At 43.4% G+C, this 15,573-nt stretch overlaps 1 protein-coding gene across 10 annotated transcripts in view; it reads right to left on the bottom strand.

The window, feature by feature from the left end:
- Positions 1-11,890: 11,890 nt before the first annotated feature.
- pcm1 (pericentriolar material 1) overlaps positions 11,891-15,573 on the bottom strand; it is a 239,363-nt gene continuing 235,680 nt past the window's right edge. For all 10 annotated transcript variants that reach the window (XM_085970813.1, XM_085970779.1, XM_085970788.1 and 7 more), the window contains one exon: positions 11,891-14,088. In XM_085970813.1, the coding sequence (XP_085826939.1) occupies positions 14,063-14,088 (26 nt within the window). In that variant the 3' untranslated portion in view covers positions 11,891-14,062. The remainder of the gene's footprint in view (positions 14,089-15,573) is intronic.

Raw genomic sequence — 15,573 nt, 5'->3', positions numbered from 1 at the left:
AATAGCAACTTCACATGAACATTGGCTAAAACACACAAGTGCCTACTCTTGTGTGATGTTAGTTGGTATGATTGGACAAGGATGAGGGTGAATGTGAGAAGTGACTCGTGAGGTGGGGAAGTGATAATGTAGCTAGAGAGGGATGGGTGGAGGTGCAAGGTAAGTTTGTGTGAGTAAGGATGGGCAGGACTAAGGTAGGGAAGGCAGAGTGATGGATGTGATGAGTGGCACAGCAGGATGAGGTTGAGCGTGGTTTTGCAGTAACATTTCATGATGTACTGAGATCATTGAAAGGTTTGCGCAACTGCAGCCTGATCCTCCTGACGTCATCCCTGCTTGTGTCCTCTTGTGCAATGTGCAACCAGGCTGCGTTAATCTCCGACGGAGGTCTCTTCCGCCCATGGGAAGGGAAAAGGACCTCCCTGCATACTGTGACTCCCTCCATAAGCATATGGAGGGAGTCATGGGAGAACCTGATGCAACCGTGCACCTCTCTGCCGTGCTCATCAGTGATTGTAGCACCTCAATGCTGTAGAACACTGACAGCACAACTGTCAAAATAAATTTGCGCATAGTCCCTTTTAAGAAAACCTGCTGATGACATGGCATCAGACCCACTTCCTTCAATTGGCTGGCAAACGCGCTGGTTGGGCTTAACAAGCCCAATCAATGTAAAATCACTTTGGACAGCGGGTTGGAGTCTGCAGCGAGGTCGCGACCTGCCACTGACCCCGGTCGCACCGGTTCCACCAAGGTAGGGGAAATCGTGGTCTTTATATATGTATTAGTGCCCTCTGCTATCTCTGCCCTAGCTTTTAATAAGCGTGGATGCAATCCATCTGGACATGGGATTTTATCTGAAGTTTGATTAGTTTATCCATTATTTCTTCCCTTCCCCTCCCCACCAACCCTACCTCTTTCTCTTAAATGTCTTTTTTTAATCTCTTCTAATGTCGTCTTTATAATCCTCCTGTGCCGTGGGACATTTTACTATGTTAAAGGTGCTAAATAAATACAAGTTGTTGTTGTTGTCATCTAGCTTGTTAGTCTCCCTGGTAACTAGAAGAAAGACAGACTGACTTGCATTTATATAGCACCTTTCATGACCACCAGATGTCTCCACACACTTTACAGCCAATGAAGTACTTTTGAAGTGTAGTCACTGTTGTAATGTGGGAAATGCAGCAGCCAATTTGCACTCAGCAAGGTCCCACAAACAGCAATATGATAATGACCAGATAATCTGTCTTTTGTTATGTTGGTTGAGGAATAAATATTGGCCTGGACACCAGGGATAACTCCCCTGCTATTCTTCGAAATAGTGCCATAGGATCTTTTACGTCCGCCTGAGAGAGCAGACGGGGCCTCGGTTTAACATCTCGACTGAAAGACAGCACTTCTGACAGTGCAGCACTCCCTCAGTACTGCACTAGAATGTCAGCCTAGCTTTGTGCTCAAGTCCCTGGAGTGGAACTTGAACCCACGACCTCCTGACTCCGAGGCGAGTGTGCTACCCACTGAGCCACAGCTGACCCCCAACTGCTGAGGTAAAGTCATTATTCAAATTTTCTGCCATTTTGCTATCATTACCTGTGAGTTTATCATGTGTTTCATGTATAGCTCATAGTGGGCCCTATCCCCATCATGATTTTTATTTTATTTGTGTATGTAGAATACGTTCCTATTTATTGTCTATGTACATGGTGTATGTCTTTTTTCTTTAGTTTCAATTTTACCCTCTTCATCCATGGTGTTTCATTATTTGGTAGTTTGTTCTTTTTTAACAGAATATAATTCTCCTGTACTCTTGATTGCCTTTTCAAATATTTCCTACTGCTGTTTTCCCCCCCCCCCCCCCCCCCCCCCTGTTTAGCTTCCCCTAGTTCCATTCTCATGCCTTCAATTAGCTTTTTTTCCAATCTAGAGGAAATTCTTTGGTATCCAGCACCGATGGGACCGGGATGGGGCCGGTTGATTAAAAATTCCAGATGACGGAGAGGGCTATCTACCGAGATTTTTTTATTTTTGTTTGTTAAAAATAGCCAAGTGTACAGTAATTGGGTACTACCGGCAGCGCGGGAGAGTCAGACTCCTGTTATTGAGGTGTTCGGACTTCCGACAGCGCCAAGAAGCGGAGTAGTGGCAGTTTGGAGAACTACCCCCACTGACTAACTCGGCCACCGCGGGAGACGCGGACTCAAACATTTCCGGTTATTGAGGTGTTGTTTTCGGAGTATGAATTTTGCCAGTTAAGAGAATTCTGGATATTTAGGTGCTGTTTAAACGAGAGTTTCCTGTATTACTTTAGCTGCGATTTTCTGATTGGAGGCGGGTTGGCGTCTGGAATGTCGGCGGGTTCTGGTTCCTGTCCTGCTGCTGGCCTGCTGACACAATTTTTGGTTAATTGAACTCGTTAAGCTGATGTGTGCGTTATCCGCCCTGATCACAAGGTGTGGGTCTGCTGAGCTGCTCCGCTGACGCGTTTGCAGTGGTGTATTTAAGGAGACCATTTCACAATTAGATCTTTGGTCGTTTCTGATACTCCTGACTGCTTCTCACCACGATGTCTGCAAAGACAAAAGGCAGTTTACCACTTCAATGAAGACTCTCTCCGTGTTCTTGTGGAGGGAGTCAGAGGATGGTGGGAGGTCCTATACCCAGGTGATAGAAGAAGGAAACTTCCCCAGTAGACAAAGGCAGCCTGGTTGCAAATAGCTGAGGAGGTCAATGCCAGGTCTGTGTACAGAGGCACCTGGGTCCAATGCAGGAAAAGGTTCAATGATCTCCTGCGCTCTGGAAAAGTGAGTATAAAAGCACAATTACCTTAATTCTGCTGTACCTGTCATCACATCCCCATCACTCTACATTGGTAACCCTACTCCTGCACATCCTAACTTAACCTACTCCTACACATCCTAACTTAACCTACTCCTACACATCCTAACCTACTCCTACACATCCTAACTTAACCTACTCCTACACATCCTAACCTACTCCTACACATCCTAACATCCCTCGCACCATCCACCACTCCCTATGCACAGAATCACGTCCCCATCTTACTATGCACCCCTCACCCACCCTCCACGTTATGCAATGACAACTAACAATTCAAAAGGAGGGAACTTTTGTAATAGGAACCCATTCCATTACAGTCTCCCTCTAAACATCCATTCTTTACATGCATTCCATCGCTCTCACTAAAACTCCACTTCTTTCCCTCATTGCAGGAAAAGAGAGCCCACAATGAGAGAGGGAGAGAGCAGGAGGAGGACCACCATCCTTATCACAGCTGACCAACACTGACGAGGCCGCTCTGGACATTGTAGGATCAGTGGAGCAGCTCGAAGTGGGAGACGGAGAGACAAGCTCAGTTGAACAACCTGGTGACAGAATGCTTCTCCATCCATCTTATTTGGCTTTCATGAGTGACACATATGGCATCTGTTGTCAATAGAAATTGAATGCTCATCATGTGCACAATGGGATGTGTCTGCAATCTACATATCACATGTCTAACGCATGTCTTTACTCACCCACAGGACCATCAAGCACCCCCCTCCCTACTGCCCAGGATGAAGAGCAGGAGGACTCCTCAGAGGAAGCTGCATCCTCTGAGGGAGCAGTGTCAGCACAAATGAGTGTGCCCAGCACCAGCGCAGAGACACTCACCTTAGTGGGTCATTTGTGCGATAGAGTAGTGTTGTCACCTGGTGTATCAGAAAGCACGAGTGAGCAAGAGCAGATGGTGGAGACAGGGACAGCAGTGGAGAGTCCTTGTCGGAGGCCGCAGGACGCTCCTAGCTCTGCTCAGCTCAGCTGCATGTAGACGCTGAGCCTCGGGGCTATCCAGAGTGGTGCTGGAGTTTCAGGAAGCAGTGCAGGAGGCTCTGACTGGGTTTGCAACCACGGTGACTGCGAGTGATCAGAGAATGGAGGAGTCCATCTCAAACATGAGCAATGCCATGGTGCTCACAATGGCAAATGTAGGTCCCGCCATGGAAAAGATGGCAACCTCCATGGAGGACATAAATTGCCAGACTCAAATGAACATGGTGACTCTCTCCTAAATAGATGGTCATCTATGGAGGATAGATGGGCACCTATTGTGGAGAGGAACCAAAGGTCCACGGATGTCCCCATTAACAGGACTGTCAGTACAGAGACAGGTCCTCATGGCCAGACTGATGCGCAGCAACATGCTCTCCAGTTACTTGCTAGCAGAGAAGTGTGGGTGGCCCATGAGAGGGATGGTGGAATGCAACAAGCATGTGGGGGCTCCTCTCCAAGCACTCCAAATTCCATCCCCTTGACAACCCCCCAGAAAGCCCCAGGTGACTGAGCAGTGCTGGCCGAGTCTGCCCCTGTGCAGCTGAAACCCAGAGGAAGACTGCCAAAGGCATCGAAGCAGCTGCAGTAGGGAAGTGAGCAGGCTATCTCTAGCTGCTGAAGCCACAGGGGTAGCACAATGTAGAAGCACGTGTAAGAGAAAGCTGACACATAAATGATCACAAGGGTACTCACTTGAGTGTTCTGATTGAATTCTATGTTAAGTTTCTATTATTTTATTATGTTGAAATAAATTAATGTTATATGAATCTTTGACATCGTTGCTATTTGTGTGCTCACAATTTGACATGGCAGTGAACGCTGAGGGTGCCTTTTATATCCAGCAATGCAGGGGACAGTGGTTATAGTTAACACCAGACACTTGCAGCCTCAAGACAGAATGTGTCTCCCAAATCATTAAATCAGCAACCTCGGACATTTGAAATTGAGCAGATTTGATAGTACAGCTTTTTAGACTCCAGTTGCAGCTGTGAAGTTTCCAGCTCATTGGTAGTCCTGACACACACACCTGGCATGATCTCTGAACGTAGTGAAGCCTTATTAAAATGTTGGAAAATTGGAAAAGGCTCTCAAAATAGCAGTTAACAAGGAGTTAAGTGCCTTAAATCCTTTAGCTGTTGCTTGGTGTCGGGTCTGTTGTGAAATCACAGACCTGACACTCTTGAAACTCACATGGAGGATGGTTTCCAGCCTGCCATCAATCATTGTGACTTTAACACCTGATCTGCCTCCGAACCCGCCCTCCGAGCGCCGGAAAAAAATCACGGCCTTTGTTTTAAAAACAGAAAAGACCATTGTTGTGATCGCTATTACCCAGATATTCCAGCAGCAATTTGTCTCTTGTTAGGCTTCTTATGTGCTGCGTAAGAAAGGAGTCCTGAACTCGCGGTTTAAAAAAACTCCATTCCCTTATTACCCTAACTCTTCTGGGGGGGGGTAGTTCGAGTCTCCAGTGATTTTTTTTTAATTTTTTTTACTCATTTCATAGATTTGCTTACATATTTCTTCCTCCACTTCCCTTCCACTATTAGGTGGGCTGTAGAATACCCCTATTAGTGTGATCAATCCCATATCCTTTATAGAATCCATGTGGATTTCTATCTATCTTCATGTTAGTTTTGTCCCTTTTCTCTACCACCAGTTATCTCCAATTAGTACAGCTAATTCTCTATCCTTTCTAAATGTATTATACCCTGCGATATTTAACAGCGAGTCCTGTTCTTTATGTAGCCCATGTTTCAGTTATCCCGACTACATCTGGCCCCTCACTACAAATTGAGTCCAGTTCCTGTTTTGTTTTGGATACCGTACAGGCAATTTAGTAGCTGGAGAGTACTATGGCTCAGGTTTCCTCTACATTTTTTGTAATGTAAAACCAGCTCATGCAACAACATTTTTGCACTTTTAACTTTTGGCAGGAGGAAGAGGTGCTTTTCAGTAGGGTGGGTGGCCTTACTGCCAGATCGGAGTCTCTCAACAATCACTTTAGAATAGGCCTCCCCATCACTACTGGTTAATATGCACTGAGCAAATTGAGCTCTGCATTAAGGGGCAGTCCACCTATTTGAATAATCCCTGGATCCTTAAACATCCAATGATTTCTGCACAGATTTCCAGTACACGATGGACAAGTTGGCCACACGACTGCAACTAACCCATACATGACAAGAATAAAGATGCAAATGTGTAGTTAATGAGTTGACCCACTTGTGAAACCTGTTATTTAGCCATGAATCTGAAGTGTTCAGAAAGGTGAAGTTATAGTGGGACTTTAGGAACAATGGGTACAACAACTTGTATTTATATAGCACCTTTAACATAGTAAAACATCCCAAAGTGCTTCACAGGAGTGTTATGAAACAAAATTTGACTCAGTCACAAGGATAAATTGGGGCAGATGACCAAAAGCTTGGTCAAAGAGGTAGGTTTGAAGAAGCATTTTAAAGGAGGAAAAAGAGAAGCAGAGAAGTTTAGGGAGGGAATTCCAGAGCTTAGCCCCTTGGCAGCTGAAGGCATAACCACCAATGGTGGCGCAATTAAAAATCGGGGATGCTCAAGAGACCAAGAGTTACAGATATCTCGAAGGGGTGTGAGGCTGGAAGCAATCAGAGATAGGGAGGGCGGGCCATTGAGGGATTTGAAAACAAGGATGAGAATTTTAAAATCCAGGTGTTGCTTAACTGGGAGCCAATGTAGGTCAGCGAGTACGGGTGGGTGATGGGTGAACGGGACCTGGTGCGAGTTAGGACACGGGCAGCAGAATTTTGGATGACCTCGAGTTTACGGAGGGTAGAACGTGGGAGGCCGACTAGGACTGCATTAGAATAGTCAAGTCTAGAGGCAACAAAAGCTTGGATGAGGGTTTTAGCAGATGAGCTGTGGTGGGGCGGAGTTGAGCGACATTCCGGAGATGGAAATACAGGGTCTTCGTGGTGGCACAGATATGTGGTCGGAAGCTCATCTTAGGGTCAAATATGACACCAAGGTTGCAAACAGTCTGGTTCAGCCTCAGTTGGCAGGGAGCAGAATGGAGTCGGCGGCTAGGGAACTGAGTTTGTGGAAGGGACTAAGAAAATAGCTTCAGTCTTTCCACTATTTAGTTGGGAGGAAATTTCTGCTCATCCAGTACTGGATGTCTGACAGTCAGACAATTTAGAGACAGTGGAGGGGTCGAGCGAGTGGTGAGGTAGAGCTGGGTGTCATCAGCATACACGTGGAAATTGATGCTGTGTTTTCAGATGTTGCCGAGGGGCAGCATGTAGATGAGAAATAGGAGGGGGCCAAGGATAGATCCTTGGGGGACATCAGAGGTAAGAAGCCATTTCAGGTGATTTGCTGGCTATGATTAGATAAGAATGGAACCAGGTGAATACAGTCCCACCCAGCTGGATAACGGAGGAGGCATTTGACCATACCATTCTCGTCCACATGTCAAAGGCTGCAGAGAAGTCGAGAATGGATAGTTTATCTTTGTCACAGTCACATAGGATGTCATTTGTGACTTTGATGAGGCCATTTCAGTACTGTGGCGGGGCAGAAACCTGATTGGAGGGATTCAAACAGGGAGTTACGGGAAAGATAGGCATGGATTTGGGAGGCGACAACAGGTTCAAGGAATTTGGAGCAGAAAGGCCGGTTTGAAGTGGGGCGGTAGTTTGCAAGGACTGAGGGGTCAAAGGTTGTTTTTTTGAGAGGGGTGATGATGGCAGATTTGAAGGAGAGGGGGAGTGGTACCCGAGAGATAACCATTAACAATCTCAGCGAATATGGGAGCCAGGATTGGGTGGTCAACAGTTTAGTGGGAATAGGGTTGAGGGAACTAGAGGTGGGTCTCATTGACAAGGTGAGTGCGGCGAGGGCATGAGGGAAGTTTGGAAAGAGAAAGATAAAAATGAGTGTTCAGGGGTAGGGCGGGGGACCTTAAGAGGAAATTTGACCCAGTGGGCTAGGGGAAGGGAGGGAAGTGGCAGAGGCAGCTGGTCTCAATGTTAGTGACAAAGAAGTCCATGAGCTCCTCGCACTTGGAGGTGAGGGTGGAGGAGACAGGGTAGAGAGGTTTAAGAAGATGGTTTGCAGTAAAGAAACCAGGGGTCATCTTTGCATTCCAGGATGCTCATGGAATAGTGAGCAGTTTTGGCATACGAGAGCAGGACCCGATAGTGCTTTATGTGGTCCAGTCTGATCTGATGAACGGCTAAATCAGTTGTCTGCCATATCCGTTCAACTCTGCGTCCCTTGGACTTAAGGGAGCGGCTAGGGTGAAAGCACGCAATGGTTTTAATGGGGACTAGGGCATCAAAGTGAGAGTGTGGTTGAGCAGATCAGTAGCTGCAGAAAGGTCAGTGAATGGAGGGTCAAAAGCTAGACAGTTGGGATTTTGAAAGTGCAGGTAAAGCTAACAGATTAGGTCGCATAACAATGAGGTTAACATGAATGCTTTTGAGTTTTCAGGAGTAAAAGGGTACAGAACAAGTGCTAGTGAAGGAAGAGAGCCAAACAAGGAACGTAATCAGACAAAAATTGACATGAGCCATAGGAAATATTACTATAGGCGACGAAAAGCTTGGGTAAAGAGGTAGGTTTTATGTAGAGGTTTAGGGAGGAAATTCCAGAGCTTGGGGCCAAGAAGGCTGATTGCACGACTGCCAATGGTGGGCCGATGGAAATGGGGGATGAAAAAGAGGCCAAAGGTGGAAAAACTGTTTCCGAAGGGTTGTAGGGCTGGAGGAGGTTACAGAGATAGGGAGGGGTGAGGCCATAAGGGTTTGGGCACAAGTGCAAGTTAGGATACGGGCAGCAGAGCTCATGTTTATAGAGAGCGGGGGAGGCCGGCCAGGAGAGCATTGGAATAGTCAAGGCTTAAGGTCACAAAAGCATAGATGAGGGTTTCAGCAGCAGATACATTGGTGGATACAGGCGTTATTACAGAGGTGAGAGTAGGCAGTCTTTGTGATGGAGCAGATAGGGGGTTGGGAGCTTAGCTCAGCAGCTAAAGACAATTTCTTCTGTCTTCTGAATGTTTAATTGGAGGAAATTTCGGCTGACCCAGGATTAGATGTCACACAAGCTGTCTGACAAGTCAGTGGAGTGTTCGAGAAGGGTAGTGGTGGTGAAGTAGGGCTATGTGTCATCAGTGTACATGTGGAACGTCTTCAGATGATGCTACCAAGGGGCAGAATGTAGTTGAGAATTAAGAGTGTGCTAAGGATAGATCCTTGGGGGACTTCAAAGGTAATGGTGCGGGAGCAGGAAGAGAAGCCATTGCAGGGCATTATCTGGCTACAACTAGACAGGTAAGAGTGGAACCAGGCAAGGGCAGTCTCACTCAGCTGAACAATGGAGGAGAGGTGTTGGGAGGATGGGTATGATCAACCGTATCTAAAGCTACAGACAGGTCCAGAGGGATGAGCACAGTCACAGAGGGTGTCATTTGTGACTTTAGGGCTGTTTCAGTGCTGTGGGAGGACCAGAAACCGGATTGGAGACGTTCAAACATGGAGTTGCATGAAAGATAGGCACCGATTTGGGAGGCAACAAGTTCAGGACTTTGAAGGGAATAGGGAGGTTGGAGATGGGGGTGGTAGTTTTCAATGACAGAGGAGTCAAGGGTGGAGTTTTTGAGGGGATTGATAACAGCAGATTTGAAAGGCAGGGGACAGTACCTGAGGAAAGGGAACTGTTTACAATATCAGCTAACATCCCAAAACACTTCATAACCAAATTAATTATTTTTGAAGAGTAGTCACTTCTGCATACAAATATAGCAGTCAATTTGTACACATTAAGATACCACAAACAGCAGACAAGATGAGCAGTTCATCTGTTTTTGGCAATGATTGAAGGCATGTTAGCCAGAACACAGAACTCGGTTTCTCCGAATAGTAATGTGTGATATTTTATGTCTACTCAAAGTGGAAAACAGGGCCTCTGCTCAACAGCGTAGCTGAAAGACAGCACCTCCAACAATGCAGCAATCCCTTACTACTGCACTGTAGTATCAGGCTACATTGTGCACTCAAGTCCTAGAGTGGGACTTGAACCCATGATCTTCTGATTCAGGGGCAAGCATGCTACCAACTGAGGCAGTCATACACAAATAATTTAAGAGGTGTAACTTGCAAAAAATCTTGGCTGCAGAAAAAAACCCAGCATTGGTATTTAGTTGGAAGGCAAGAGAAAGAAGTTAGAGATAAAAGGTTCACTCACTTGTCACATCCTGCCAATCAGGTGCTCTCCAGGGATCTGTACTGGTGCCTCAGCTTTCCACCATATAGATTAATGACTTAGAAGAGTTGTATATCCAAGTTTGCAGATCATCCCAAGTTAAGAGGCGCAGTAGGTTGTGTGAATGGGAGAAGAAAGTTATGAAGGGACTTAGCTAGATAGTGAGTGGGCAAAACTACGGCAGATGGAGTTCAATATGGGGAAATATGAGATCATCCACTTTCAATCTAAGAAAGACAAATCAGAATATTTTCTTAATTGTGAGAAACTAGGCACTGTGGAGGAGCAAAGGGTTTTAGGTGTCTATGCACATAAATCACAAAGCTAGTGCATGGGTACAAAAAGTAATCAAAAAAGGCTAATGAAATGTTGGACTTTAAAAAAAAAAAAAATTCAACCCCTTTGAGATAAAGTGAGGAAGTGATGTTTCAGTTGTACAAAGCCTTGGTCAGACCCCATCTGGAGTACTGAGTTCAGTTTTGGGCACTGAATCTCAGGAAAGATATGTTGGCTTTGGAGGGGGTACAGCGCAGATTCACCAGAATATCAGGGCTAAAAGGGTTAAATTATGAACACAGGGTACATAAACTTGGCTTGTATTCCCTCAAGATTAGAAGGTTGAGGAGTGATCTAATAGAGGCGTTTAAAATGATAAAGGGATTTGATGGGGTAGATAAACGATTTCCTCTGATGGGGGAATTGCAGAATAAGGTGGTATAATCTTAAACTTCGAGCTAGGCCATTTAGGAGTGAAGTCAGGTAGCACTTTTTCCACACAAAGTGTATTAGAAATTTGGAATTCCATCCCTCAAAAGGCTGTGGATGCTGGGCCAATTGAAATGTTCAAAATCCACAGAAATTCAAGAACACTACTATCTCTAAGGCGTTTGAAACAGTTCTATTTAAGAGTTGAACAAAAGGGAAAGCTGGGGAAGGCATGCATTAGGAATGGGGATCTGGGCACCAATCTGGAAAAGTAATGAGAGGGGCTAATAGAAAGTTGTAGGAATTTTCCTCCTTTCTTGAGGAGCAATTACTGGTTATTGAATGTATATATGCACACTTTCTAAATCCAATGTTTAAAAAATGTATGAACTCTCCCATCCTCCTGGTTCACTTTGGTACTCATCTTCCCTTCCTGTCCCCCATTCATGCTGGCACTCACTTCCCCCGGATATGGAGATCAGTAATTCCCATTCTCTGTGTGCAACAGCATTCAATCCCTCACAAGCAAAGGAATGTTAGGGAGGGGGTCAGTCAGAAAGCAAAGAAAGACAGTGTTCACACAAGTCGCCCAATTTTCCAATGGGATATATGGCTAACAAGGATGAATAGCAAAACCTTTCACCAATTATGTTGTCTTCAACTCACCTCCCATTTTATCCCCTCCTTTTTTGAAGTTGCACTTAAACTAGAATACAGTTTCACAGTTGCTAACTGGCCTCTGCTCGTGATCATTCTTCACATGCAGGCCTAGTCAGTGACTATCTTACTGTGGATTGCTTCACAACCTTACTCAAACGACCTTACTCAACATTCGCAGAGACACACTTTCCAGTAGGGATCACTGGATAGTGATCAAGAAGCCTGGAATTGTTTTCTCCTTCGTCGCCCAGAGGCACTGTGACACTTGCCCATATTGCATGCCGCGATAAGTATTCAGTTTACTAAAAGTTTCATATAATACAAAGTAGTGCAGTATTTCATAGCATTTCAGTCTTTAAATAAACTGTACAATCTTGAGTCAGTTTAATGTGCAATAGTGTATGACCGATAGTCTTTCTGATTATGTCACATCATTGATGACAAACACAAATGAAGAGTGTTACTTTATTTTGAAATTGCATAGTAAACATTTTAAAATCATACATTAAAAAATGCAGATTAAGGATTGACCATACAACACAGCAACATGCCTGTCAAAAATGTTTAAATTTAAATTAAATGCAAAAACCACAAGTATCGAAGACACAAAAATGCAATGCACTGAAAGAGAGCATGTATAATTCTACAAAAACGTGTTTGTGCTACCGATAGCAGAAATAGTGCATCTATTCTAAATAGATAGTGTCAAAGACAAATTTGTATCCAATTTCACAAAAAGCCTTTTGCTACAGGAGTCACTCCTGATCGACCTCAGGCAGTTCTCTGTGGGAAAAAAAGTAAATCAACTCCTCCCTTTGTGTGTAGTGTAGCATGCTGCAGACAGCAACATATTGTTAGAAATAGTCACTCTAGTAACCAATCTAAAAAAAAATAAAGAATCTAAGAATGATTACTATGAACGAGGGATAAAATGCTGCTCGTTTGAGTCATCTGCAATATTTTCAGCTACATATTGTTGCCCAGTGTACCAAAGAGAATAGTTCCATTTAATTAGATTACATTCAAGATACAACACACAACAGACTTAGTAACTTTATGCAGACAATCTTTTAAGCCCAAATAAATTCAAATTTTATTACAAACTCTTTGAGACAAGCAAAGCAGATCTTAGTGCATGTTATCAAGGCTTGAGTTCCTTTACTGGCTAAGACCTGGGAAAGCATTTGTTGCATCAAGATTTTAAAAAAATAGTTTCACAGGTTGGTACTGTAATGCAAACATGTAAAATGTATCTATGTAAGCCATCAGGGTTTATGGAAAATGGAAATAATGTGAAACTTGCATGCATGTGACTTACTATGAAGAATGGTACAAATTTGTTTTAAAATTGCATGAAATAATGCTCACCTCCTGAACTAACCAGAACATGTAGCTTTCCATTGTGACACCACCTATGTAGCTGTGGAACTAATTCAGATCCTGCTTTTGACAGTAAATTTTGGGGTTAATAGTCAATGCTCATTTGCAAGCTGAAATTCAGGTGAGTGGCATACAATGAATCTCATTTACCTAGTATCTGTATAAAAATAGTAAGCAGATTTACAGAAGAGAATCTTAAGCAAATGACAGTACCGAAATGGAAAATCAACATCCTTAGTTCTTTTAAATACCAATCTTATATTGTGTCTGTACATAATTCAATTCTATACTAGAATATGAAAGCAGAGAACAAACCACAGATTTCAGATCAATAATTCAGTGTCTAAGACCAGCACAACTCACTTTTACCTGCAACACATGGAAGCTGTGGGTCTTTCTAGTTTGCAAATGAGTTGCCATATTAACAAAAGTAGGGCAAGTTCTTTATATATCCACCTTATACATCGTATTTCAGATTCACAGGTGCATTTGGTGGATTGGAGGGTCCACTGACTAGATGGTAGCACAAGTCAATAGGAGTTTAGCTACAATGGATGAACCCAGTTAATCTAGAAAGTCATTTTCCATGCCAAAATGCTATTCAGTATTTTGATATATATCAGACATACCAATGTTGAAGTTACCATATGTATGCTTATGAGGCTGGCTTTAAGTCAGATGACAGCAGTAGGTTCTTACAAACTGTATATGGGTAAACAGTGTCCAGAGCAAAACAACTTGCATGCACTGTACAGAGTCACATTGAACAAGCACAATAAAATCTCACCAGAAATAGGTTGATAGTTGGTATGGTACTATGTTAAAGACCAGCAGCATATGAAACCAGACAGAATTACTCACTGTAGGTAAATCATACTGATGAGGGAATTCTAATAAATAGATCACTACCTTCTGAATGACAAAATATAGTAGTGCTAGGACTGGAGCCTTTCATTATAAAAGTGGATGTATTTTATTATAAAACAAGGTTATTTTGTCAGTAAAAATTGAAAATTCAGTCCAAAGACTTCAGAAACAAAATTATTAAAAGTACTGTGATGTATTGCAGCTTGTACTCAGTGTAGACCAAGAAATCCTGCTCAGACTTACCAATCTATCAAGGGGCAACAATTCTAGCAAAAGGCTAATTTAAAAAAATTACATTTTTAGCCATAAACAGGGGTCAAATTTCATTAACTTATTCAAAAAAACAAGACGGTGATGAAGATCATTAAATATTCATTCATGCACTTCGGGCTCCACCATTTTCTAAAGCGAAAGGGGAAAAAAAAGGAAGGTTATTATTGATAGCTTACAAACCAACAAGGCTAATAATTGTCAAATTTAACAGGAATTACTGGTCTTCCTCTCCCCCACCACCAAACCCCCTCCAATCCAAAGTGCAGAAATGTTACCACATTAATAACACTACAGTACACAGCACTACCCAGCTAGAGGAGTGTTCTTCTGGGGTATATGGGCTCCAGTAAGGCTGGTTCAAAGCAGTAGCCCCATTGAACAGCACAAGGCCACTCCATGATAAGCTATTTTTCCCAATCCATGACAACACTACACTAAGGGGAAAGAGGTCCAAAATGAAGGGTAAATGGATGTTAGAAAATTGACATTTAGAAATAGAAAAGGTATTTTTTAGTTATATTTTGTCAGAGAAATTCGGGGAGTATTTTGAACATAAAGTATTAGCCCATGACCATCTTTCCTCAAAATTAGAGATCCCCAAATCAATGTTCCCTCGAAGTTGTGCGGCCGTGCGAATGTGCAGTGTCTGAGGTCCCGTGCAGGCCGTTCACTGGCTTTTGCATTGTAAAAACCGCGCATGCGCAAAATTTGAACGGGTCCCGTAGCAATTTAAAGGAATTGCGAACGAAAAAAAAAAAATTAGAGGGAACTTTGCCCCACATCCCTCTTTTCTGGACTTTTGTCTTCAAGTCTGAGATTCTCCTCTACACAAGTGTATTGAGCAGTTGTGCAAATCTTCCAACAGACTATAAACAGACCAAAGCAAGAAACTGAAAGCAGACTACTCCTTTTTATTAAGAGTGCTTAAATCTAATTAATTAACTTCTGAAATAAAAAAGGCACAGGAAAATATCTTTTTTACACACAGCATTTACACCATGAAGAATCACATTGGCTTCCCCTCTGCTTAATCTAAATTGTTATTCTGCTATAAATTTCTGCCCTCATATTTTTGTAATTGCTGCTCCCTACAGCATCAATACCGTTTTTGTGGCCGGAAGGCTGTTTCCAATGGGGTTCCGCAGGGCTCAGTACTAGGTCCCTTGCTTTTTGTGGTATATATCAATGTTTTAGACTTCAAAGCAGGGGGCATGATTAAGAAGTTTGCAGATTTTACAAAAATTGGCCATGTGGTTAATAGTGAAGGTGAAAGCTGTAGACTGTATGAAGATATCAATAGACTGGTCAGGTGGGCAGAAAAGTGGTAAATGGAATTCAATTCAGAGAAGTGTGAGGTAATGCATTTGGGGAGGGCTAACAAGGCAAGGGAATACACAATAAATGGTAGGATACTGAGAAGTGTAGAGGAACAGTGGAGTGCATGTCCACAGATCCCTGAAGGTAGCAGGACTGGTAGATAAGGTGATTAAGAAGGCATATGGGATACTTTCCTTTAGCGTGGGTTTCCTCCGGGTGCTCCGGTTTCCTCCCACAGTCCAAAGATGTGCAGGTTAGGTTGATTGGCTATGATAAATTGACCCTTAGTGTTAGTGG

Source organism: Somniosus microcephalus, chromosome 2 (genome assembly GCF_052327205.1).
Source record: "Somniosus microcephalus isolate GS21.2 chromosome 2, FLI_Smic_1.0, whole genome shotgun sequence".
Taxonomy (NCBI): Eukaryota; Metazoa; Chordata; class Chondrichthyes; order Squaliformes; family Somniosidae; genus Somniosus; species Somniosus microcephalus.
This window is presented reverse-complemented; position numbering and strand designations above follow the sequence as displayed.